This window comes from Aphelocoma coerulescens, chromosome 15 (assembly GCF_041296385.1).
Source record: "Aphelocoma coerulescens isolate FSJ_1873_10779 chromosome 15, UR_Acoe_1.0, whole genome shotgun sequence".
NCBI lineage: Eukaryota > Metazoa > Chordata > Aves > Passeriformes > Corvidae > Aphelocoma > Aphelocoma coerulescens.
Window position 1 is genome coordinate 919,572 of NC_091029.1, and position 27,648 is coordinate 947,219.

Here is a 27,648-nt window from a genome sequence, read left to right on the forward strand (position 1 = left end):
ATCGTGATCAGTATAAAATATTTTTAAAAGTGGACATTAACTTCTTCAGAACCCCCAGGCTTTCATGTCATGTCAAACCATTTCTTCAGAGGAAAGCATTGCACAGTTCTAGCTGGATACTGCACAAAGAAAAGCTTTCTAAACATCATCACCTTTATGTCCCAGGGCTTATTTCTGCAGCCTTATTCCTGTGACAGATTTACTCACATGAGTAATCTCATTGGCTTACATTGAATCCTGTCAGGAGTAACAACTGTGTGAGTAAACTAGTGATTATTTTTATGCCTTCTTTTGAAAACTGTGTTAGAACTCTTCCCTCTTAAATATCTTCCCAGTGTCTCTTGCATCACTCAAGTTACACAGCACTACATAAAATTCATTACAACTCAATTATAAGGCTCATTAGGTAGGTAGTGGCATTTTGGCTATCTTACCAAGTTGTGAAACATACTCATTTATTATCCATGGTGTTGTTAGAATCAGAATGGTACAATGAAACCAAACATAACATAAAAGAGGGTTCAGAGCATAAAACCGTGGATCTTTGCCAAGAAAAGGCTTCATGTAACCTGCTTTGAATCTCCCTCTGCTACGTTCATGGCTGGAGCACCAAGGGAGAACTGTCCTTTGGAGGTGATAATGAACTCAGAGCACCTTTGACAGAGTTCCACTGCATGCTGGCTTATGCTGGGTTCTATCCTTTTCATCTCCTGAATCTATCCAGCAGGTAGAAAGTATATTTATCCACCTGTACATCTTTAAATATGATCCAGCTCTTGCTTTCTGTGTTAATTAGCCGCAGTTTCCACGGCAGAGTGCTAACAACAGCAGAATCTGTGACAGGGACTCAAACTTCCCAAGCACTGCACACAGCCAGCAGAGTAATTTGTCCCGTTTCAAGCAGCCAGGGACAGTGTCCCCAACCAGGCTGGCATTTACCAGCATTCAGTGGTCATTCTTTCCTCAGTGGATTGTTAAAGCCAATGGCTGCTGATCATTTTCAGCACTGAATCTGCTGCTGCAAGGATGCTTCCGAGTGGGAGGTTCGGAAGCCAGGGTAGCTTTTGGATGTAAGTATTCCTTTCTAGAACCGGCTCTTTCTCTTGGATCAGAGACTCCATGTGCTTGTAAATGTTGTGTATGCTACCATTATGTGCAGATCTGTGCAGCTGACATGGACCATGGCTTACCCTGAGGCGCCCATTTAGTTGTGGTGTCACAGAATCATGGAATGGTTTGGGTTGGAAGGGACCTTAAAGATCATCCAGTTCCAACCCCTTGCCATGGGCAGGGAACCTTCCTCTATCCCAGGTTGCTCAGAGCCCCATCCAACCTGGCTTTGGTATCCTTTGTTAACTTAACAGGAACAGAAGAAACCTCAGTTAAAGCTTTTTCCTTATCCTGTTGTTTCTTGAGCCACTTCTGTTCAGACCTCCATGTCCTGCTTTAAATTCTTCTCAAGTATCCTCAAGTTACCAACTCCTTTGTACCTCTGAGCAGGACCTGCCAGGGTGTGACTGTGTCAGTCAGCTCAGGCTGAGCTGCTGGAGCCTGCCCAGCCAGCTGCTCTCAGCAGTGCCTGTACCCCTGTGTGCTGGGGGAGACCTGAGGGGAGCAGGGAAGGGAGTCAGGCAGGCACATGACAGGGTGCCAGCCTCAGCAGGGATAACCCTGAACTCTGTGCAGCCATTTCTGCTGTAAAGATATGTTTCTTCTGCCTTTGTGGGCTATGTGCTATCAACACTTTGTTGTACACTGTGCATTTAATTTTAAATACTACAGCTATTGTTCAGCTCTTTTCTCATTAACTCTTCTTGTTCTGGTGGTCTTGAGTAAAGACCACAAATCTGTACAATCCCATTGCTCTGAATGCTTCCACATTCCATGTTTCCTTCCCATTCCCATGGTGAGGTACATGGAGCTAACATTTCAATTTGGCCTGCATTCCACCCTTTAATCCAGTGAAATTCAGACAGCTTGTACCTTGCTGTTATTTATTGAGTCCCAACATCATGAAGTTGGAACTCCCTTAGGTTGCACTTCCTTTACACAGAGACTGCCTCTCAGTTTGTTGTATTGTTTGTATCTTGATGAGTCTTCCTATCATAAAACAACAGATGGGAAGTGACAGCTTTGAGCTGTTTAGAAACAGGCACATCCCCTGTGATGACTGAAGGCCTCCTGAGAAATGTATCAGAGAGAGCCCTGACTCATGCTCCTGTTCCAAAGGTGAAACCCACTGCTGAGCTTGTCATGGAGAATTTTGTGTTGATTGCCCATGACATGTGTGCTCCCGGGGTTAAGCGAGGGCTTGCGTCAGTCTGGCACACTTCATCCCCATGCTCAGAGCGGAAAGGTTCCCAGTGCCCCAAAGAGAGCAAGTGCCACTGAACTGTGAAGAAATCAGAAGAGACTGGTCCCTTACTTCTCAAACATCATCTCCTCACAAAGCTGGGGCTCTGGGAGTTCCCTCTCTCAGTACAGTGGTCACAATCTGATTCCAGTTCCAGCCCGCCCTCCCAGCCCGAGGGAGCTGTGTGCTCACCTCCCAGCACAGCGACAGCCGGGCATTCCCAGGAGAGTATTGACCACGTTTTACTCATTCCCCTGCCACGCTGTCAGCGCCAGATGAGGAGTGTTGTGTTTGTTCTTTCCTCCCTCAGTGGCGAGGCAGTGAATCTCCCGTGGTCTGTCAGTGTCCGTGTCCTCTCCATTACTCACAGACACTAAGCAAGATGAATGGTGCTGCGTAATGAGTGTGTAAGAATTCCAGTCAGGGTTTGTCCAAGTGGGCAGGAGTTACACACCATCATCTGCAGATCCTCTTGCAGTAGGACTTTGAACCTAGCTTTTGATGTTTAAACTGGAGCTCTACTCCCACAAATCTCAGATTAAGTGAAGTCTTTTATAACATCTTTTCTTGCATGATCACTTCTTGTGCTTCCTATTTGAGAAGATAATGGACTCTGTAAATTTTTCTGTAAGAGCACCTGTGTCAGTGAGAAACCGTGCCCCAGAAAATTAAATTCTTCTGCTGTATTAAGTGTTCGGATTCCAAGCTAAAGAAACCTGAGTAAAAGCTACTCAGGGCATAGTTTCTCTATTAGCAAAGTGCTGTATACACTAAATTGCACTGTGGGGCTGCCTCCAGTTTAGATAAGCCCATAAATGAGATGTGCTGAATCTACTCTTTTCACAGGCAGCAGTTCAAACTGGGTGTTGCACTGCAGCTGAAACTTAAAAATGGACATTATTCATATGAATGGCAGTAGTTACCAGTTAATGCTCACACCTTGATCAGGAAAGCAGTGCTGATGAGAAAAGTCAAAATTCCAGCAGCCTCCTGAGATTTCTTGCTGAATTGAGTGATACAAAGTTTTGAGAAGAGTACTAAAATAATATAAGGAGGACATTTATTATTCTTTCACCTAATTATAATCCATTTACCTCCCTTAGCTCTTCTCATTTCAGTTTTACTGGCAGACAGAAAGGTGTGCTCTGCATTAGTAAGTGCTGCTCTGCTTTGGGCAGGATCATTTCCACAGCTGTGTTGGGTAAGCACTGGTGTGTGTTTGTGTAAGGTATATGTGACCCTGTGTTGGCTTAGCCCTCATACAGGCTGATGAACACCAGAGAACAGCTTAACTTAAACCTCATCTCGCCGTAGAACCATGATGAGCTACTTGAGCTGCACTATAAAAGACTGCAAATCCTTAGTACTGGAAGCAGTGATGTGAACTGAGCTGTATTTTGGTCAACAGACACTATCCATGAGACAGAAGCCTTACGGTTTGTGGCTTTGATTTGGTTCTTGGTCTTCAGACATTGTTTTCTCTTAGTTCACTGACTTCATATGAATGCAAAATACTGATGCCAGGAGACCTTCCTAGTTAAGGCTGAAGCAGAGAGGGGTTGTTTGTTTCTGGATCTTGACTGTATTTGGCCATAGTTTAAGGTTTGAGCTAAAAAAATGTAGATATGGTTTGAGATTAAATTTCTTACATTCTCTTGAGATGCTAAGATCAAATGTGGGCAATCCTGGAAGAATTCCTTTGTTGGGAGTTGTGCTTAAATCAGAACAAATTATAAAAGTAGTTTAAGATGCAGAGAAATGGACTCTGAGTATGACCATGGAGCCCTGTCAGCTCTAACGTTCTGCCTGTCTGATTTTGATCTTCCCTCATGCCAGCTAAGCCTTAGCTGGATTCACTCTTGGCTTTCTTGGAATAAATTTAACCACAGCCAAGCTGCATGGCACTGAGATCTCTTGTTACTGAAGTCCCAGGCAGGACATGTACCCTCAAAGGCTGTATAATTAAAGGAATTTGCTCTGCTTTCAATACTATTCTAACAAAAAGCAGATTTGCTGTTCATGTAGGTAAGACAGAATTATGGCAACAGGCTTGGGTTTCTTTTTCTGTGCAGAATTCTATCGTGGTGTGGCTGGTGATTAAATTCTGTGGATTAGCAGGGTTGTGGTGGGAGCATCTGTGTGGATTTGTGTCTCTGCAGAGCCCAGGAAGGGGTGCTCAGCAAACCTGCGGTGCTCACTGCAGACATGAATGTGGCTGATGTTTGCCTCCTTGGTGAACTTAGGAAATCAGTTTTAATGGCAACATAAAGGCTTCTCCACTACTTCACCATAGCCTTTAACTTAATTTAATCCAGCATTAGCAGCCACTGGGCAGCATTAGAACTCCTGTGGTCCAGTATCTAAGGCCTCTGTTGCTGGTCCTGGAAGGCAAACAGTGCCTGGTCTGTCCTGATGAAGCTCAAAACCTTTACAGTTCATAGCAGAGCTTCAGCTAATACCCAATGGACCACATTCTCTGTCTGTTTTCAGACTGGTCTAATGAAATCATAGAGACAGCTGAAAATCATAATTAGTCTAGCCTTAGTCTGGGATTTAGCGAGCTACAGCTGAAACCAATCTTCAAAGAGTTTATTCTCTTCAGATACTTGGAGAGTTGTTACTTCACCATGAGCTACTGCTCACGAAGTCAAATACTTCTTCTGGTCCTCTTCCTCTTAGCTAGTTTATGAGAATTTTTGGTCTTTATTTCTTTCTTCCCCCCTGCCTTAAGTAATAAGGAACCTTTCCTGCTCAGGTCTCAATCAGCCTGCACACCAATTAAGCTAATTGGCAGCACATTTGAAACACTCCCTAATTACAGCTGCAGAAACTTCCAGAGAACAGCCTTTCTGCAATTTTTCCTTCAATCAAAATACAAAAAGCAATAAACCCCCTGCAACTCGTAACTCTTCCCTGATAAGACTCTTAAAATACTTCCAGAAGAACTTGGTCAGGTGACTCCCGGACTTTGTGGCTGCTCGGGGCTGTTGGAGGTGTCTGTGAGGAGATGGGCGCTCCCAGTGAATTTCCTCATAGGAAATTTCCCCATGAATAACTCTGGGCAGGCACTGATGTCAGGGAAAGCACTGCTGGAGACGTGGCATTCTGAGTTCTGAAGAGCATAAAAGCTGGAGAAGGCTCTCACAAACTAATTTAACTTAGAGCAGCCTTGGGGCTTTGCTAAGTCACGCAATCAGCCAAACCATCCCCAGGTGTGCCTTCTAATTAAATACAGCGTTCCTCCCTCAGTCCCCTTTCGTTTAAAGAGCAGCTCCTGCTACCCGCTCCCCTCCCTGGGTTGTTTCAGCAGCTTTGGAAGGACAGTGTGTTACATAAAACCTGCAGATCCCGTTCTTAAAGAAAGTAAGTGGTTTGAGGGTTTTGTTTGTTTGTTTGTTTTGGGTTTTTTCCCCTTTGGTTGTGTTTCAGTGGAGGAGAATCCCAACTATCTAAATTAAAACATTATTAATAATCGATGGTATCTGACTTGCTATTGCAGCAAAGGGCTGAGCTCTTTTGGTCTATGAATGAGGCTGACTTCATATTTTGTTTGATTTTTTTTGACCCAAGAGTGGGGAAAAGGTGCATCTTCTCTTTTAGTTTCATGTTTCCTGGGGGTTGTTTGGTTTATGCATCACGCCTTTCTATCCAGCGTTATTTCTGCTGAACTGCCTTACTTTGTTTTCAGTCTCCAGAGCAGTTCCCAGATACAGTCTGCTTACAAAGAAGTAATTTGTTGCCTTGAGCCCTGTGGCTGAAGGGAGTAACGCTTAAGCAGGGATGGCACATGGAGGGGAAGACAATGACTTCTAACACTCTTGAAATGTCAGGCTGTGACCTTTAAACAGGCTGCAGGGAAACAGAGGGCACAAGCCCTGAAGGGCGTTCTGCACGAACAAAGGTGGCTGCTGGCTGGTTCTGCCTCCGTGAGAACGGTGATACGTTGCTGCCTTTGGTTATCCAGCCTATGGAATTACCTGTTCCTAAGCACAGCTCCTACTGTGGTCCACTGAGCAAACACTTCATCTTTTTATGAAGTAGGAAAGCAGTAGCCCTCTCTCAGTACAAAAACTGTGCAGATGAGTGGGCCTGAAATCTTCAGCTGCCCTGGGAGAGAAGGCTTTTGTTTCGCACCAGAGTTGAAATGCGCACCTGGAGCAGGAGGGGGGCAGTGCTGGTGGTGGGGGCACGGGGTGTTCGCTGGCACTGCTCTAGAGCGAAGCTCTAGAGTGAAGCTCTAGGTCCCGGTGTGGTCGCAGTACCGGGCGGGAGCAGATTCCCGGGTGGCTCAGGGAGCAGCGGGCAGGGAGATGCTGACAGAGCACCGCAGTACCGCAGGTGTGAAGCATTGGCTGCTCAGGCCGCAGCGCAGGAACAGCGGGACAGCACGGAGGCTGTTGTGCCGAGGCAGGGCGGGGTGTGCCGGCAGCACGGGCACGGCAGAGCCGCAGCACCTCTGACTTGGGCGGCGCTGGCACTGCTGATCCCCGCGGGGCACCGCGGGCGCGCTGTGAGGAGCCTTCCCCTTGCAAAGCTGCTCCTCTTCCTGTCCGTTGTGTGAGACTCTTCACCTGTTACAGTTATTTCCTCCCAAGGTATTGCCACTGAATCCGCTCTGTCTTCCTTCTTCAGGTGGCACAGTCAGGTACCAAAACTCCTTGCAATGTGTGGAGTTCCTCACTTTCAGTGACTACGAGATCAGTAATGCTCCTTGCTATTTGTACAATTTAAGGCGCTCAAGTCTTAAATTTTATATGTGGCACCTCTGTGAACCGTATGTAATTTGGCAGAACACTTTTAATATGTCATTTTAATGCGTTTGCTTTCCTTCACTTTCAGTGGTTTGTCTTGGTTGATTTATTCCTGGATATTTCCTAAAGTGCCAGGCAGTAAATGTCTGTACATTCTGTGATTTGTTCTGTCAAGTCAAACCATTTTTCAGGGGCTGGGAAAGGGGTCTGAAGCACTTGTAGACTGCATGCGTGGGTACATAAAGAAGCTTATCTTAATTTGTAAAACAAGAGATAGTAACATAAATTAGATTAAGTAATGAGTACTTTTCTGTTGGGTCTTAATGATGTATTTGTTGTCTTCCAAACACAGGTTTAATCTTTGTCTTTGTTATGTAATAAAACAACAGTTGGTAGTGATTTGTGGATTATGATAACCAGGCATAGAAATATTTGCTCAACTATTTATTCCATTTATCCAGTGATTTGATTTTATCCAGCTAGGATAATGAGAGGTAGCTGGTATCTTCAGGAACAGCCATTCACAGGGAAGCAATGTCAAGCTTTAAAGGAACTGCCTTTATTATCAATGTACTAAATTTAAAAAATCAAAAATTCCAGTAGCTCTTAAACGTGTCAGTGCAGTAGAAAGGCTGTGGATTAAAATGGAGATGCAGAGTACCTTTCCTGAGAAAGTAATTTTCAAAAAGTAAGATGGAACTTGAGAAGAAAGGTTGGAGGCTTTAAATGCTTTCTTTTTAATTTTTAAAGTGTAACAGTATCTTTTCCTATGGTTCTATTAGGGTTTTCTCCTTCCCTTTTGTAGTGCTGGGGTGCTGAAAGGTATTTCACTGTGGATTGACCTGAGAGAATTGTTTTTAGGTTTTGATTAGTTTAGCTTGGCAGCTGAAAAACCAGTTATTCACACAGACTTAGAGCAGAATATATGAACTGCAGCAGCAGTTCTGTAAATTAACCCTGATGAACAAAATCCAGTGGCCAGTGCAGCTTCCAATTGGAGCTGAAATCGGGTGATGCCTTTCTGCTGGGCTGCTGTGGCAGACAAATCCCACCATCTGTCTTGCTCCACCTGGCAGACACTGCTCTTTATTCTGGAGACATTCAATTAGAGAGCTTCAGCTTTTAATCTGTTATTTACAAGCAGTGATGTGAAGCATCAGTCAATTACACAATTGTAGAATCAATTTGGTACAGACTTAATATATACAACTTAATATGTTTGCTTGCAGTAGGATTTGCACTTAACTGCACACAAACAGCGACACTAAATATGAATTAAACTATTTCAAGCGTGCACATGGATTCACACATGCAAATACTCACTGAGACATTGGTGAGGATAATTGGGTGGAATGTGCAGAGAACCAGCCTTGAAGAGTGGCTGTGGCAGGAACTCCAGTTTGTTTTGCTCGCTGTAAGTGCGAAGACCTGCTTGGCAGAAAGTGTATTTGTAATTTGCTTTAAATGTACTGTAATTGTTTCTGAGCTTTCCATTGTGCGTTTTTCACCAGTGCTTCTGAAATCTCCTGTTGAAAGCTGCTCAGTGGGACTAGAATGCAAAACTATTCATGTCCAAGGAGCAGCGATTTTTAAGTATCCAATCTAATTGCAGGGTAGGGGAAAACAATCTTGAGCTCCCAGCGGTTCTTGTGCAGCTCCCCTGCAGTCCCTCTTGCTGCTGAATATCGCACATGCTCCACGTTCTCCGGAGGAACTGTCCTGCTATTAAATCACTGGAGCAGTCAGCTCTGTGTGTAATGGCATCCTCCTGGGGAGGTTCTGACTGTGGCATCCAGCTGAACATTCCAGTTCCTAGTCAGCCTTCAGGAAAACAAGGTATTTAGCTGAGGTGGGTTTTAACATGAGCTTTAGGATCTGTGAGGAGATGTGAAAATGGCTCAAAACTGACAGAACAAACTCCCAGAGAAGTGCCAAAGAAAACATTGGAGACTTTGTCAGGCAGAATCTCTTTTTTGTTGTTTTTGGAGTGTTGAACTCTGCAGCAAACCCATCAGTATCAGCTCATCTAGAGAGCACTTTTAAATAACTGTGAGAGAAAATGAGGCTGGTTTGAAAAGGTACACTAATTTCCTGAATGAGATTTTGCAGATTTGCATGAGCAAAGAACTTTCCCTAGATTTAGTTAAATGAATACTGGGTAAGTTTGGGCATTCGTGCCCTTTGGGGTTTGCTGGGATAACGAAACAAAATGTTATGGGACTATAAAATGATAATGTCAGTCCTCTTGACTCTCCTCACTGTTATACTTCTGAGAGAGGAGCACACTGGTTTATTTCCATAACAAAGAGAGATTTTAATGATAGAGGAGCATGCCAGGTATTGTAAAATACATTTCCAAAGAGGCAACAGAAAAAGTACATTATTTCAGCCAGTCCAGATGAGCTGAGCCATCTCACCTGAGAGATGACCACCCAGTTTGGCCAGTGGGGAGAGCAGGATTTTGTAACTGGGAAGAAAATGAGAAGAGAGGAGCCATTTGGCAGCGAGCTTCAGCCTGGACAGGCTCTTCTGCTCAGTCCTGTTTGGGAGTGGATTAGCATGGGTACTCCTGGGGATGATGAAGCTCCCAGGACAGAGCCAAGTGCTGCCTCAGTTAGCTCTGCAAAACTCCCTGTGAGAAAAGTGCACATGCACACCAGATACCACACCCGGTGGTGTCAGAGGTAGTTGAGCACCTGCCAGAGGTTCGATGGCATTCAGTGGTCAGACTGCAAAACTGCCTGATTAATTATTCTGGTGTTTGGGTGCCTTTTTTTTTCAGGCAAATTCTTTTTCTGAGAGATCTTGGCTCCCTCCTTAGTTGACAAGGAGATGAAAAGGCTCAGGAATGTGTCAGGTTACCTCGTAGCAAATGAAAACTGCATGGGAAGGATGGAGCCCCAGTGATTCAGAAGCTCATGAAAACACGTCAGGATGGATCTTACTCATCTCCATTAATGAGTGTAGCCTTTGTGTTTGGGGACGGTGGTGAGATCTTAGTGGCTGCTGACAGATTTGGACTGTACGTGTTATTTTAGAACAGCTTTTCAGGGCAGGAATTAAAGCTTTGTTTCCTGAATCCTCTAAGCAGGAGGACCCTGTGGATTGAGGACACTGCATTCCCAGGTGTGTAGAGTGTGTCTGTCCCAGAGATCACAGTGAAAGACAGAAACACCCAAGCGTTAATGAGCTCTGCCTGTGTCCCATGCTGCCAAAAGCAGATTTTCCTTGTAGCTGTTTGTGTGTATTATCTCCTCTGGTGTCCCCCAGTTTCCAGGCTTTCCAGGTACAAAAGGTACCTGAATAGGTACCCATTACTATCTTCAGTTCCTTCTGAGAACACACTCAGGTATTTTTAAGCTGCACTTTCTTTATTGCATGCAAAATGGGTATGTATTTAGTGAAATATTGCTGGGTTTATTGAAATTCCTGGAAATTTACAGCATATACTAGCACTGTGGTGTTACTTAAATATGAATTTAAAAGATTTTCTTAATTTTTTTTATCTTGTTAGTGAATGTAGCCATCAAAGATCAATATTGTAATTGTTGGTTGTACGAATTCAGTATTAGGCACAGAGCCTGCAGCAAGATGTAGAGTTGCGATATGGATTAAGAAAATTAAAATGAATTTTTAAAAAACCCATACTCTGGAGGGAAGGAATGCTCAGCCAGCAGGCACCAGACACTCGTGTGCTGTGGTTCCCAAAGCAGGGGAATTGGGTTAGGCTGCCCACACGTGGGTGTCTCAGGAAGGGTCAGCAGCAGGAACTGGTCTGTTCCTTTTGCTGACTCAGGTGTTCATTTAGTGCTTAGAATTCTTTTTTCCTCCCATCAATAATGGCCTGGTAGCAGAACTGCAGCCTCTGCACAGCCCTGGCATCCCTGCAGAAAATGAAGAGGGAATTTTGAAGACGTGTGAGGCAGAATCTGATCAGCTTCTGATTGTCTGACCAGTGTCTGTTTAACCAGTGTAAGGCTGTTCCCTGGCAGTCCTGTATTCCTGGCTCTGTCATGAGGAATCTGACAGTGGGTGTTGGACTCCTGTCACTCTCACTCCCCTGCTACTCAACCTTACTTTTCTTTCTGTTGGTTTGCAAACATAATTCACTAAGAAACTATGTTTAAGTCAAGATATTCCTGGCAAGTATTTACCTTTCTAGTTTTGTGGGGGTCTTTTTGCTTGTGTTTGACTTTGTTTTGTTCTTTAAATCTTTGAGATCTTCATTTATTTCTTTCTCTGCCTGTAGAGCCATAAGTGAGGAGGGGGCAGGGCAGAAATGGAGACCCACAAACTGTTACTGTTGAAGACCTCAAATATTTCACTCTGTTGGATGCAGCAGCTCTTGTCTCCCAGTCCTTTTGCTGTTTGAGTGTCCGGAGCCTCAGGTGGATCCCTCCTGTCCGGGTGCTACTTCCATTGGAGAGTCTCTCCTTTCAAGGTTCATTAAATAAATGCACAGGACTGCAGGAGAGGCCAGGCACTGTGTGTGGGGAGGGTGAGGGCGTGGGGAGAGCTCTGTGCTTGCTGGAGCAGTGACACACGGCAGGGGGATGGATCTCCCCGTGTCCGGTGCCTTTTCCCCCTCAGTCACTCGCAGCTGATGGACTGGGGACAGCAGCCCTGTGTGGTTACTGATGTTCTGGGTCTGGAGGGCCAGAAAAGCTTTCCTCTGCCACTCTTTCCCTATCCCCCAGTAGTTAGTGTGACTGTGAGTTTGGGTTATTTTTTGTTTGCCTTTTTTTTTTTCTTTTTTTTTCTTTTTCTGATTTTCTCACTGTGAACTTTGTGGTGCCCATCACCGCTTTGCCCTTTCATGTTCAGGCTGGCATTATTTTGTGAAACAGTGTCATATCCTTTTATCTAAATACTTTTCTCTGTAGTTATTACTTTGCTGCCTTTTCAGGTGGAAACTTGCCTTTGTTATATGATCTTTCTCTGATCGTTTTTGTATCACGTGGTAATATAAAGGTGTATGTGTTCCTCTGAGACCCTTTTATTTAAATGATTTCTTTGTCTGTCTGTCAGTGTGAATAATAAAACATCTTCAGGATTGTTCATCTCTCCCCTAATGAATGATAAGGTGTCATCTGTTCTAACATTCATGATTAATTTACAAAAGTTTCTTCAAACTTCAGTAAAATGGGATATTCAAAGAAAATATTGTGTCATCAGAGCTCAGCTCTGTTGTCAAAAAGGTTTTATGTGCCTGTTAATCAGGCCCACTAAGGCAGCTGGAGTTCCTGGATTGCTGCATGAGCTGGGAGCTCAGTCTGTGTCTGGGAGAGCATCGGGGTGAGCCCCTGCAAAGCCATGGGCTCAGGTACCAGAGTAGGGAGTGAGAGGTGCAGGAGGAGTGTGTGACCTCTGCTGATCCTGGGATGCTGTGCGTGTCAGGATCAGCTGCCTGCTCTCACTCCAGACATGATGGGATGGAAATCCTTTGATGTTGAGATTAAAGTTCCAGAACTATCATTTAGGGCAGCCCACAAGAAGTTCCTGATGGTCAGGCTTGTGAAGATGATGAATTCATTTTGGTTTATTGCCCTGCTTTTGAAGCATCAGGCAGTGGCTCGTGCAAAGACTGAGGATTGTTTCTGTGGTGCTGGTTGCTTCCTCTGCTGGAGCAAGAGCTCCCTGTGCAGAAAACCTTTTTCTGAGTGTTTGTAACAGTGGTTCAGGTGTGCTTTGCTGGACAGGCTGTGATGTTTCCCCTTGCAAAGGCTTCTGTTTAAACACATCAATAACTGAATAGTCTTTCTGGTCAGGCAGATCCTCATGAAGCTGAAGCATCTTGGCTCAGAGTACTTCCTTCTTTGCCTGACTCAACACTTACAAATTCTTTCTCACTGCAGTGGTGATGCTTGATAGTTTTCATTAAAAGAATGGTTTGAAAATGTGCAGTCCTCTTAGCAATGATGGTACTGGTGATTTGTCTGCATCTTTGTGAAGTTTAATTTGCTTTATTCAGCATTTGCTGATGTTAAGTGTATGTTGCACTCTTTAAAATACTCCAACTTGTTTAAAATTCTCTTGCAAGAAATGAGGAGTCACCTTTTCACCAAGAAGCTCTTCAGTGTGGTCTGCAGCCTTGATGTCCAAATCATGTTTCCCCGTCTTTCTAACAAGCTCTGCAGAGAGATGCAGAGCTGGAATGAGAGTTGTAATAACTGGAGGGAGGGAGGGAAGTTGGCAGGTTGGGAACAGCATTGCTCTTGGAGGAGAATGATAATTTCCCAAGGATGAAGCAGTCACAGGGAATGTTATAAAGTGAAGCAAGGCAGAGCAGTCTGAAATGCTGATATGGAGAGGATTTAAAAAGAAATTGGTGATTTTGGGCCTTGAAGCCATTTTTCTTGTTAATTTGTTACAGATAAATGCATGACTCTTGGGTTGCAGGGTTCTATTTTTGCTTTCCTCTTTGTGACACATCGATTTGGCCTTATCGCTGCTCTCTGGGTACTTGCCCTTTAGAATGGTGTTGGTTACCAAAAGCAGGAGTTTTTTTGGAAACTGTTCTTTAATGGTGTGACAGCACAGGGAGGAGAGATTAGGGTTCTTGCTGCAGATGGGCTCAATTCTTTAATTTCTGTACTGGTATGCTGATTTTCCTCTTCCAAGCAAGTAGGTGAGGAGTAACAGGAACTCGGTGCTCCAGTGTGAATAGTGACAGTTAATTGATAGTGATCAATTGCTGCTTCAGCTTTGTGTTGCACAGCTGTGTAGGGAATAATGGGATTGCTGGAGACTTGAAAATATAATAATGCCTTCATAAGGAAATGCTCAGTTGGAAGAACACGTTCACCTGCAGGGCAGAAACACCCTTTGGGCTGTTCCTGTGCATTGGAGGCAGGGGGTCACCACCACGCTGTGTCTGTGCTAGAGATGGGATGGCTCAGCTTCCTGGCATCTGTGTGTGACAGAGGTGTTCCACAAGAGGGGGTGGTCGTTTGGCGTGGGTTGGTTGGTTTTTGTTTATTTCCTGTGGGTTTGGGTTTTTTTCATATAGCAGAGTAGTGGAAGTCTACAGGAGAATCTGACTGGTTTAGTCCTCAGCCTCCCCTTACAGTTTGCCACTGTGTCATAAAGCTGCTGGCAATAAAGCAGAGCAAGCCCTTAATCCAGAGTTTCAAAGTGCAGTGCCAGTGGTTCTAAGGAAACTGAAGCCGCCACAAGGCTGGCCAAAGAAGGAACACAGGAAGTCATCCTCATTTGTGCTTAAGGGCTGTGGAGGGTGCTGGAACCTAAGGAACATGACATGCAGCCTACAAATCCTGTAGGATGGGAATGATCCGCTCAGATCATGGTGTAACACAGTCTGAATCCTCTCTGTCCACTGGAAGTGACACCAAGTGGCAGAGCAGATCATCCCTCTGTTAAGAACTGGCTGAGTTACACCTGGGGAAGGGATTCACTCTGTTTATAGCTTGGCTTTACAATGCCTTCCTTTGGAACATTAGCAGATTCAGCCACTTAACTAGGTGAAAATGGAAATACCTTAATTTTTCAAAAGTGAGCATGAAGTTTTATTGGAACAGACATCTCCTGTGACATTACATTCCAGAGCTGAAAATATATCACATTAGCAGATTTTTTTTTTCTTGATATTTTGGCTAAAATTATTTCAATTCATAGTAAACCAAGAAGAGCAGAAGTGTTCAGAAGATTCAAGGAGAGCAGCTGAAATGAACTAAAAAGGTAAATTTTTTGGCCTTACTGAAAAGAGCCACTTATCTCAATCCCCAAGATACAGCAACAAATTCCATCTATTGCATTACCAGCCTGAGCCTGCAGCTGGGAAGGCAATTTTCTGAAGAAGTTGTTCCCTTCGATCTACAAGAAAAACACAATTTGTTGTTCTTTTTTTTTAATAGTAGCATTATATAATTGATTGGAAGAGTTTTATGTCTCATGAATGCTGGATGATTGTGGATTGAACAGTTTTAAAAATAAAGTAACTGAAGGCTGAAATCCCAAGGATCTGGCAGTACAGAATGAAGTTAGTGGTCTGGCAGATTCCTTCAATTTTCTGGAGCCATGGTCAATAACTTTGCAGTAAAACTGAGCTATGAGGAGTGTTTCTGTCACTGGCTGAAAGCTGCTGTTCCATGATACCCGAGAAAGAAAGACTGAAATTTTTGGCCAGGCTGCAGTACAAATTCATGGCTTAATGAGTAAAGCAGTGTGACTCTGGAAGGGGAATGCAGCAAGTGTACAAATGGCATGTTGAGGGATTGATGCACAAACTTTGGCTGCGCAGGAGCAAACTGAACACGCTGCCTTTTTCTCAGATGCTTTCAAATTCCCTGACCTACAAATTGTTTGCTTCTTCCATCAATGGCAAGTATTTTTTAACCAGTATCAGCCAGAGGAAGATTTACTAAGGAGAGAGGAAGGAAAGCCATCCTATGACAACATCTCAGGTGGTCATGATTGAAATCCTCAACAGATCCCTCACAGCATGAGGGGTCAGACACAGTCCTTGTTGCAAGGGATTGAGGAATAATGCTCCTGGCATAAGCAAGGCATCAAAATCAGGTTTTATTGGTTTCCTTCACACTGCTGGGGATCATCTCCTGAAACCAGAATGCTGTGAGCAGTTCCCAGCTGAGGTAGGGTGCTTCACCAGAGCCTGGTGGAGCAGTTCCTGCATTGGGGGTCAGCCCTCAGCATTCTCCTGCTGTGGGGCATCCCTGGCTCTGCTCCTCCGCAGGAATCTGAGTTTCCTCTGCAGTGATTCAGCTTAAGGTGAACTGTTCTTGCAGCTTGCACCACTGATCAGTTCTAAACTGAGTGCCTGTCTCTGCATTATGGCTTAAACTCCTCAGGGTTTTAGTCTGGTCCCACTCTGTGCTGTACATCCACACAGAATTGGCAGGGCTGGTTCCTGCTCTGCACTGCTGCACTTGCTTATTCTGCTGCCAGGGTCTTCATGTAGACCAGTTTTCAGACACAGTGGCACAGTGAAGGTAAATTGCAGTTAATGAATTTATTTGTTTTTTTGTCTCTGTTGCTGTTTCCTTAACAGCACTTCAGTTCCCCCTCCTTTTTGTTTGACATACTTAAAGTGAGAGTCACTGTGTCATTCTTGTCTTAATTATTCAGGTGGGTTATTCCAGTGGAATTTTGATTATGATGGTGTAGATGGAATGTAATATTTAGGACAGATTATATAATTTAAATCTTTAAAACACCACTTTTATGCTGGGTCTATAACACACAAAATTGTAATCTTCTGCAATTCTGCCTTTGTAAAAACATGCATAATTTTTACAAAAATAGTTGTGGTTGTAATTAAAGATGCTGATAGTTGTTTTTGTTTTTAATTTCCTATCCTTCAGAATCCTTAATAAACTTTCATGGTCAAAATCCAGATGGTGCTGCAGAGCTCAGTGTTGCTTTTGAGCCCTTTTTTTTTTTTCTGTTTGTGCTGATTAGAACTCTCCCCAGATAAAAGTTTAAAATTGTTAGAATTTTTGGCCTTCGGCTGTTTGGAAAGCTGCTGCTGGCTTCCAGCACAAGCCAGTTCATATTCAGTGCACGTTCACAGCCTGGTGGTGGGGGAAGGACACCAGTGAGGGAGGGACCAGTTTGCCACTGCCCAGAAATTTAAAACCAATGGACCCTGCTCCAGCTGGTGAGGCTGTTTCCTATTTTCATAGGTAGTTCACCTTCTCTTTTTTCCCCATTTGTGTTGCTCTCCTACTCTTCAGAGTCATTGATTTACAAAATCTGAGGAACATTGTCCTGTGGAGATGGGGAATACAGAGGGAAGGTTTTTAATCCCTCACATATTTAAGCACTAAAATAAATTATTAAAAAATTGAGGTGAAACACTGTTAATTTTAATATAAAAACAATGTACTTCTCCCTGTGGAATGCAAGGGAGGGAGCTGCAAGCAAAGTAAGGGGAATAAAAGAATGGAATACTCTTAAGTTCTTTGATGCCTTGCTGTGCTTTGCCAAGGTGTTGGGAGGAGAATGAAATGAGTGTGGAATTTATAAATGGGGCAATAGGTGGGGAAGGAAGTATGCTGTGGGCTGGGTGAGCTGAGTACAACAGCACCACAACAGATCCTGCCTCGGGGCTGGAGAGGAGAGCTCCAGCCCTGCAGCTCAGTACCAGCAAAGCCATCAGGGCTGGTGGAAATCTTTGTTGGAAGATTATCCAGAAAAAGGTCTCTAAAAACTTCATTTGCTCTCAGTGAGTATCTAGAGGAAGAGTGGGAGCTGAATGCTCTAAAGACTAAGGCTAAAATGAAGGGTATTTTTGTGTGTAAAAAAGCTCTGCAATTTACTCTTTATTTAAAAAGATCTTTATATAAGATCTAAGATGAATTTGCCACCTCTGGGGGAATCACAGGATTTCAGTCTTTTAGTGCTCTTGCAGTTTACAGTCTCATATGTTGATGTGTTCTGGGGCCATTTTCCTGATTCTTCAGATAGATTTTATTTCCAGTTCTTTGGGGTTTGAGTAGACCTTGATTAAACTTTTTAAAGTAAGGTTTTATTCCAACTGTTTATTGGAAGAGGAAATCCACTTTTTAAAGATGTAGAGAAGGATTTTGTGAAGCTGTGAAACTCTTCTGCAATCCTTTCTTCCTGGCCTCTTTCATTGTGGGATTGGTTCCTTCTGAGTGCTGCCCACTCTTATCCAGCGTTACTTTATTCTGGTTTCTTGCTGGTTTTTAGGTGTTTTTCTGGATTTTTTTTTTTAAGAAATCAGCTGATTTTGCTTTACATCTAGGAAATCTTTTGCTCCTTTTTCTAAACTTCAGTTTGTTTTGCATTGTGTTAGGGCCTGGAGACTCTAACCATGATCTCAGCCCTTGGATTTTAGGTGCTGCTCCTACATAAATAGTAAGATAAGTGTCATGTTTGCAGTCTCCACAGACAAAGGGAAAGGGGAAAGAAACAGTAATACCCTTTATTTTTTTGGGCATAGAACAGCAGTACAGGAAAAATGACTTGTCTGATGTTGGTCAGAGTGGATTGCAATACCTAGATGGAAGATTCATGGTTAGGAGTACTGGCATCAGTTTAGGCCACCACAGTACTCAAGAGCATAAATATTTAGGTCAGATGCCAAACAAAAAAATAAAGACTACTAAAGCATTTGTGAATTAGAGCTTGAGAAACTGGGTTGTCTTTGAATGCCATCTGTGGTAAGCCTTTGTCCCCTTTTTGAATAAGGGTAAGGATTTGAATTTGCTGTGGGGGGAAAAAAGGCAATTTATTTCATAATTAGGGTGGAAGATGTGAGCCCGAAGGTCAGCTGCTCAAACAGGAAAGGTGATACTGTATTTGCAGCTGTATTTTTTAACTGTGTGTGTGTCTTTGTTCTTTGGGACTGACAGTTCCTAGAAAGGACGCAGAGCTTATTCTTTAGCCTGATAGTCTGCCTCAGGTGATTGCTGGATGGCACAGTTAAAATCGGTGCCCTGCAGTGGGAGAGGCTCATTGTCACTGGAGATGTTCTTTGTGTGCAGTGATGTACAGCCCCCAGATAATGCAGCTGTATTAGGGGACAGTGTAGGGTTAGGCAGCGGCACAAATCCTGATGGTGATTTACAGAAAAAACCCTCGACTCACGGATAAAGTGAAATAGAAGGGACTGTAAATTGGATGCAAACACGGCTCCTTTTGAAATCCTCGAGCACCAGAGTGATGTAAAGGAGCTGTTGTGTAAATTGTGTTATTGTACTAACTGTTTTTAAAGTGAAATTCAGCCTTGTGCAGGAAGCCTTTTAGAGTCCATGTATTGCCTGAGAGTGCTGAAAAGGTTGAAGTGAGCTCTGAGTGGTCCATTTGCAGCATTTGGTGTAAAGTCATTGCCTTGGATTCCTGTGCAGGTGGAGCTTGCTGTAATGATCAGATTGGTTTAGATGTGCCTGTGCAGTGATCTGGGGTTGCTGACTGGGTAATTTTGTTCTCTGATGATAAATATCTCTTGCAAGTGAAGATGGGACCTTTGGCACGTGTAAACCTACATAAGCTACTTCTTTTAATCTGGCTGTCATGCAGAATGTGTCATAAACCATTGTTTTCCAAGCTGATTAGATAAATCATCATCTACCTAGGCCACCTCTGCATGGACTGATGAGGTTTATTGCCACTAATCCCAGCTGCAGCACTGTTGATGCCCTCAGTAAAGTCAGCGAGGTTATAGCACAGCATGACTTGAAGATCTGATCTTTTAAACTCTCCTTTCCTTTCAACAGTGACTGACAGCCGAGGGATCCTGGAGAGCATACAGAGATTTTCCTTGCTGCCAACTTACTTGCCTGTGACCTATCGTATCCACAATGCGGATGTTTCCTTCTTTCTGAAGGAAGCCAACCAGGATATTATGAGGAACTCCAGCCTGCAGTCCCGAGTGGAATCCTTTCTGATCTACAAATCCAAGAGTCCACCTGTGTTAAACGCCAGCTACGGACCTTTTTCCATTGAACAAGCAGTGCCCCAGGACTTAATGTTGTCTTCAAATCCCTTTGGATCTACTAACAAGTTCTCCTTTAACTGGAAACTTAAGGCCTTCATCATGAGCACCAAGATCTACCTGAGCAAGCCCAGGGTGCAGGTGCTGTTCTACATCGTGGGCAGGGACTGGGACGAGTACAGCCCCTCGGAGCGGCTGCCCTGCCTGCGCGTGTTCGCCTTCCGCGAGACGCGCGAGGTGCGGGGCAGCTGCCGCCTCGGGGGGGACCTGGGGCTCTGCGTGGCACAGCTGGAGCTGCTGCCCAGCTGGTTCAACCCCCCCACGGTGGTTGCTGGCCGTAAGAAACAGATGGACAAGTCTGAAGGGAGCCCCGTGGAGCTGTACTACTCCATCCAAGCAGGAGATGAGAGAGGGGAATGCGCCAAGGAGGATGTGAGGAAAAGTAACGGGATCCGATCGGGGCGCAATGACATCGATGAGTCAGGACCTCCCCTGCAGAGGATTGGAAGTGTTTTCCTTTACCAGACACATGCTGCCCCTTCTTTAACTGAAATGAGATTGGATAATAATGTTGTCATCCAGTATGCACCAAAGACTGTCAAGCAAGGGGACATTTTGACCTTCCTTGTGTCTGTTGCTAAGAACTTGACAGAAGATCAGTTCACACTGAGGTAAGGCTGTTTTGTGTTCCCTTGGTACCTTACAGTTTCTCTGCTCTTGGAAGTCACTTGCACTGTATAAATTGCCTGACGTCCATTGCTGCTCTCCAGATGTTGTATTGCAGTTGGTTGACTCAGCATTTGTCATGTTGTTCAGTCTGATATTGTATGAATTGTCTGAGATGTGATCTCCTGGAGTGAGAAAGGCCTTTTCTTGAAGTTGTCCTTCGAGGAATGCTTACAAAAATTGAAATGGTAGAGCTGGGATATATCTATGTACTAAGAGGAGATAACATCTGAAGTCCTGGGAGCTGGAGTTTGCAGTTCTCCTAATCTCTCACTGGACTCATGTTGAGATTAATAAAGCTTAAATCTGCAGTTAGTTATAGGAAAGGAACAAGAATTGGGCATTCACATGCTTCAGCTTCTCTCCCCAGCTTGTTGTGAGCCTGGTTCTGTATTACAGGATGTTTGAGGTTCCTAAGAATTATTGATAGACCAAAACAATTGCTGACAATGAGAAACTCCCTGAGGAGGGGTTGGTTGGTGCGTGAATGTAACATCAAGTGCCACATGGATTCACCTCATCCTGCCCAAGCACTGAGGTGTTACACCAGTGCAGTACAAGGAGGACCAGCAAGGCTGGGCTGGGGCACACAGAGCAGATGTGTGGTGCCTGCAAGGGGGGCTGTCCAGCTGTCTTCTTTCCAAGTTTGCCCTGTGCTCCAGCACTGCAGATGAGGGTTGTGTGGCTGACGTGTGGAAAATCCGTGTGTGCAGAGATGCTTCAGTTCTTTTATCCCTTAGCAATGGCTTGTGCCACCTCTTCCTGAGCTGGAGGTAAATGTCAGACTCTGGCTTCTGGGGATAAGCTGATTTGTCTTAGGTGTTTGTCCTAGAAATGGTGGGTGTTGCCAAAGGTCCCCAAACATTCCTCTCAAAGAGCAGGTGCATTGCAGGTTCAAGTACCACACGTCTGGAGCTGTGTTCATAAAGCAGCTGTGCTGAGCACTGGAGGTGCTGGGAGCTGCCACCTAAGAAATCACACCCTGCTGTGACTTGAGATGAAACTCCTTTCTCTGGTGGTTACACATCTCACATTTCAGGGCTTAAAATGGGGCAAGGCCATAAATGGAACATTGTTGAACTTGGATGTCTGCCTTGGCCTGGAGTAAGGAGTAACTCAGAGGTGACACCGCTCACCTAAGTAGTAAGAGATTACCAGAGTAATTTTTTTTTCCCCTTCCCCAGGAAGGTTTGCGGGGGATTTCTGGGGGAAATGGTTTGCCCTAAAATCAGGACATTTTTCCTTTGCAGGTGTGTGATAAATATAAACTGAGTAACCACAGCACTTAGCTGCTTACTCAAGGGCAATTCTTTCTTTTTCATCTAGTGGAGGACAAACACCTCACCGCATCAGTTTCTCATTTTCTGAGTCAATCTAAGATTTAAATTGTTTCCTGAGTGCTGATTTCAAGCCAGACAATCCAAGTTCCTCATAGCAGGTGTTCAGGGATGTCTTGGGATATCTTTATTGTCTATACTAATGACTTAGAAGGAATCGCATCAGCAGACATGGGAACTTCTACTACATTTGAAACTAGGTGGTTTTTTAAATTTGAAAATATAATATTTGTATTAAAACCAATTTTTTTAATCTAAAAGAGAATTAAGGTAAAAAATGTTTATTGTTTTTACTCTGTAAATGTAGAGTCTTGGAAATCTCACTTCAAAGCATCTCTATTTCCATGAGCTGTAATCCATTAGAAGAAGAGCTAGTTACAACCATGATAATTATGTTACATGTAGGTTTATAAAATTTTCAAAAACCTTGCTTTGTTTAAATTAGGATGAAAACTCAGCACCTGAACTTTTAAAGAAGGCTTCTAAAATGAATTTTCTGAAACAAAAAGGAAAAGATGTTTGAATTGTAGCTTTTTATTTTGAGATCTAAGGGATCATAAAACAGAAAATAAGCTAAAAATAGGGAGCGAATATCAGCTCAAAATGAAAAGTGTGGCACTCTTAAGAACAGCACTTTGCTGTTACCTTTTAAAAACAAACTTTTGTAACTTCTTGCTGTTACTCGTGTTGCTTTCTTGAGTTTTGATTTCTCTTGACCTGCTTTTCTGAGAGAACCTGGCTGTCAGGCTCTGACCTGCTGCAGTGCAGAGTAGTTTTAACGTTGTTTAACTGTGCTTCCAGGGAGCCATTCCTCTCTTTGATCTGGTTACAGCATCCCTAAGGCTTTTTTGTTGGGTTTTTTGGTCAGAACTGTGCTGTGTTCATCCCTCCATGATGTGTTCTCCATCCATCTGGTCTCTTCTCATTCTGATCTTCTCTCTGATATAGGAAAAGGTCCCTTCTCCACTCCCCCAACGTAACTCTTTTATGAGAAAAATGGTATTAATTTTTATTTTGAAACAGTCCATTATTTTTTGAAGTTCTGCCTTGAGTGGCAGCAAGATTTGGAACTGCATTCATGAAGTGAGGCCAGGGGCTGCTGGCAAAATGCTTTTACCATTGCTTTTGCTCCAGTGGACTGGAAATTATGGCTTGAGCAGATGGAAAATATAGGATATACAGGTCAGAACAGAAGAAACAGACATGCAAAACAGCCAAAAGTAAAAAATTACTCATTACTACTGAATATTTTTGGTTTCAGAACTATTATGTTTAGAGTAAACCTTATCCCCTTTCTAACAGGAAATTGTCTTCAAGGGGAGCCTTCTAGAAACTGCTGAGTACTAAAAGATGTAGGGAAAGGTACCTTTGGTTTTTATCTTGTGCTGTTGTTCTGCACAAGGGAAGATTTAGAGGAGTGAACATGAAACTGATGGACTGCTTTTAATTTCGTGAAAGAGTTGGACCATAAGAGCCAAGGTCTAGGTTTGTTTTTTTTTTTTAATGAGCTAGGGAAATTAAAAATATTTGTCTTTGACTCTGTATGGGTGTGAGAGAGAGGAAAGGAAGGAGATAAAGTATAGATGGTGGGTAAATATGGAATATTGCTGTAGGTTGAAAGCTTCAACTGGAGCACTGGGCCTTCAGAAACTGAGTAATTTCTCAGCTTCATTCAACACTTGCTTCCCCTTTTTCACCTTCTTCTCACCTTCCCATGTGCTGCTGGCCAGGGAAGGCTGAAGGCTCTTCCTTCCCATCGTGGGTGCTGAAAGTTTCCTGAGGTTCATAGAAAATATCCCAGTTTTGCTTTTTTTGCTCCAATTTCACGATACACATATTGGAAACTGAAACTACAGTGAGAACTTTATTTGAAGTGTTTTGCTGAGAAAGGAAAACATGAAGTATAATTTCATGTCAGTCCTTCCAAATGCTTTCAGCAGTTAAGGCCTCAGAGCTCTGCTGTTACACAATTCCAATTCCTGTTTGCAGCAGTTCCTGCTGGTTATTAACTCTGTGCTGTTACAGACATTACAGTCAGTTTGTGCAGGGGTGCCAGTGTTTCCCAAAGTTAGGAACTGGAGTTTTCTGAATCCACACTGTAGGTACAGTTCTGGTTTTATTAGCTTTTTTTAGTTTTGCTGGGCCTAATAAACATAACCTTCCATTTTGTTTTAAAGTCAACAGGATTGATACTTTCTGCTTGCAGCCTTTTAAATTTGTTTTCCTATTTCTGGAGATGAATCAGCAAAGAAATTATAGAGCTAGAATTGCCTTAAGCTACTGAGTGTCAGGCTTAGATATATTCATGAGTCAAAAAAGCAGCAGCTTTTTTTCTTTTTACAGTTATTCAATTTATAATTATATTTAGTGAATCCTGTGTGAGGAAATGACTGAAGGTTGTAACAGAAGCTTGTAAACCTCAAATAGTAGGGGAAGGTAAGGTTTTTTATAAACTCTATGCTATTTCTTCATTTGTAAACCTGAGTTGGGGGTTGGACATCTGCAGGTACCAGTTTTATAAACGATTGAGAGGCTTTGTGATTTCCCTCTGGTATTTTTAATATCTTCTTTGTGATGATAAGTGTGGGAATACAGGGACTGGTGTGAAATTGTGGTAGTGAATAAGCAGTGCTTATTGATAATTGGGAAAATTTTCCCCAAAAGGCCCCTAGAGTTTATGGTACATGAACTTCTCTTATTTGCTGTTTTATCTAACAATCAATCGATAATAATCCAGCAAACATGAAAAGGGCTGCATAAGTACATGAGGGGAGCAGAGTGGAGATCATTAGCACTCAATTTATACAGCAAGGAAATCTGAACAAGACTGGCATTTTATCAAATTGTTTGTGTGTTCTTCTGGTGCTGGGCTAAATCAAATCTTATTCTTAGTGCTGAACCAAATCATATTTAAGTAGCAGAAACAATCAGGGAGTAAGTGGTGATCAGGAAGGTTACCAGCCACATAAACTGTGATGAGATGGGCTTTTCTCTAGGCTGTAGATGATGTGGCTGTTTCATGGTACCCCAACCCTGAGTTTGTAGCTCCTCTGCCAGACTGAAAAGAGCCCTATTGTACATCTTCTACTCTTCCTTCTATAGCTCTGGTTCTGTCGATTAAACAGCTCCTTCCACATCCTGGTTTGAACAGCTTCTAAAATCTTCTCATAAATGACTTCCCCCCCCTTCTAACTGATCTCGTGGCCTACTTTGGCCAATTTAAAACCTATGAGAAAACTAAAATATCTCTGTTTCTTCTGAAATACAACCTCTACATTTCAGCGTTTTCACTGCTCAGTCCTGATGTAAAAATGAGGTTGAGGTAAGCAGGAGTTAGGCACTGTGACCTAAGAAGGTGAAAGTCCTGTGTCTTCATTGTTTCATCATAATAAATGTTTTCTGCCAATATGAGCTGGCACAGCTCTGGCCTTCCTGCAGCAGGGCTGAGGTGAAATCACCCCTCTGCTGCTGCCAGGGGAAAGGCTTCTCCAGCAGACTCTTGGGTTTTCTGCTGTGTTCAGCACACTGTATGAGTAGGAATTAACTTTCATAGCCTGTTTATGAGGTAGTCAAGCAAATATAATTTTCTCCATCTTGTGGGTGGCAAAATAGCTTTCCTGCTTTCCTAAGTGACTTGCTAATGGCCCAAAATTGTCAGTGGCAGTGTGGAGACAAGTGCTTAAGAACTATTGACTTCTCGGGCACTCTATTACCTCCTGTTGCACTTGCAGATTATAGTAAGAAGGAAATAGTTCCTTCTGTTAAAATTATTCCAGTTAACATCCTCTGCCTTGAGAATCAACTCACGTTGACTGAGCCGGTGTCAGAAAACCGAGAGACAGATCCAGCAAACCATTACTCACATGAGTGGCCTTTGCAGCCGGCTGTTATTTCTGGTTTATTGCCTTGCAGCAGGACCCAGGAGCTGCAGTTGCACTCCAAGGCCTCTTATCCTCCTCTCAGATCCATCGCAGAGCCTGACTCCAGCCTGGGCAAGGCGTGGTTGGGCCACCCATGAATTGAAGCAGTGTGAGCAGAGCATGGGTGCTCTGCTAGCAGGCACTGGGGTGACTGGGGTGACTGCCTGCCCTCGGCGTCCCTGGGCTCCAGGGTTGCTGTCCCAGTCTTGCAGGCAGAGACTGGACAGGTTTATTTTGCTTGTCCTGCTGCAAGGGCTCTGTTTGCCTCCGTTCCTCTCGTGATCACTTGGAAACTACAAACCTTACAGTAATGGGAGCTCTTTGACACTGAAGCTGCGCTGTTTGGGGTTGCACTTCTGGCTTGCTGATCTAGCACTTCAGAATTATTGTTCTGCATTCTGGAGACACTGTAAGATTTAGCTAGGGAAAACTATTTTTTCAATATAACTCATTAATTTAGGGAGCTGAAGAACATTAACAGAAGTCAACTTAACCTGTATTTCCCAGCTATAATCAAGTTTGATTTGTTCTTGGTGGTGGTTTGTTTAGAAATGGGGAGGTTTGGGGTACTAAAAATCCCCCAGTTTATGGAATCGGTGTCTGAGTGTTATTTTCTTCCCACAGAAGTGCTTAGTTCTCAGTGGAGAACACATTAGCAGCTCCTTTGTACTAAGAAATGGAACAATATGAAAGAGGGCTGTCAGGGCCTGCTGGGTAGAGGCAAGACGGATGGTAAGGGTGATTGGCACTGACAAGGTGTGAGCTGCCGTGTTTGCAGGTGCTGCTCCTGCCATCCATCACACTTGGCCCTGATTGTGGAGATGTCAGCGGGATGCGCTCAAATCCCGGCTGGCTGATGGAGGGGAGCGGGCAGGAGGGAGGTGCTGGCCAAGGGCAGTGGCTGGAGGTGTGCGAGCACAGATAACGAGGCGTCGAACACTGGGGCTTGAGATAACACCGAGGGCTCTGCTGTGCACACGCTGCCCCAGAGCTGTTTGATCTGCGCGAGGATTCCTCATTGTTGTATCAGCACCGGGGGATTACACATCCAGTACGTGATGAACGTGTCCATTCCAGTTCCTTGCACTTTCCTAGTTACTGCTGACAAGTTCAGGAGCTCTCTTTTTATCTATATTTTGGTGCCTGAGCATGTAGAACATTCTTGTAAAACTTTGGGTCAAAGAATTTCCTTTCTCTTCCTCTGATATTTTAGTAAAACATGAAATCTCATCTAGGTAAGGATTTTTCCTGTTTCCAAAGTACTTTTAAAAATAAGGCTAAGTACACTGAGGAATAAGACATTTAATGGGAGGGAAAGTAATGTTTGATTTGAAATTATTGAAATAGTTTGACTTTTCAGTGCTGCTTTCACATTTTTTAAGGGTAACATTTATCCAGGATGAACACACTCATGAAATGCATCAGGCAATCTCAAAGCATATTTTTGATCACAAAAAAATAGGAACATTAGTTTCCCACTTCTAATGGCAAATCTCAATCCTTTTAGATTTTTAAGGTTTTTACTTAAACAGATCTGACATCTGTGTGTAAAGCCGTGGTAATGAATTATCTTGTCACTTTATCAGATGCCAGTTTGCACAGCATCAGTCACTTTTCAGAACCGTTTTCTCTCTGCTGGTCCCTCCTGGAGCCCATCCTGCCCGGTGTTCACAGCCCTGAGCAGTGTCTCACACCACAGCACCGTGTCCTGCAGCCTGCAGTGAGCCCTGACTCCCTGATCAGCTGCACCTCTGTCTCCTGCCTTTGCACCCCTCAGTGTGCTGGTTCTGTTTCCCAGCTCACTGCTCTGCAGTGTTTGCCACCTCTCTTTTTCCAGGCTGCTACATCCATGCCCCCTTCCCATGGCATGGAATTCCTATGGGAGTGGAGGGAAGGGGAGCTGCTGCTGCAGGATCTGTTGGTGCTGGTTGATCTCTTCGCCCCCATCACAGAGAATACCAACAGTAAATAATAGGGTAGATAGTTCATTGCACAAAGTAATTGATCTATATTATAGTAGATAGAATCTGATCTAAATCTATAACAACCTCAAATGGTGAAACTGAACTCTGGCTGCCAGTGCAGAAGTTTTGCCTTCAGGATACCAGAACTGCTCATATTG

General features: G+C 43.7%; 1 protein-coding gene across 4 annotated transcripts in view; it reads left to right on the forward strand.

Moving 5' to 3' along the window:
* The first annotated feature begins 3,554 nt into the window (after positions 1 to 3,554).
* The window catches only part of TMEM132D (transmembrane protein 132D), a 173,677-nt gene continuing 149,583 nt past the window's right edge, over positions 3,555 to 27,648 (forward strand). For all 4 annotated transcript variants that reach the window (XR_011155441.1, XR_011155442.1, XR_011155443.1 and 1 more), the window contains exons 1-2: positions 3,555 to 5,716; positions 19,326 to 20,214. Coding sequence is in view for 1 of the 4 variants with exons in the window: in XM_069030853.1 (XP_068886954.1) it covers position 5,716; positions 19,326 to 20,214 (890 nt within the window). In the remaining 3 variants the exon portion in view is untranslated. The remainder of the gene's footprint in view (positions 5,717 to 19,325; positions 20,215 to 27,648) is intronic.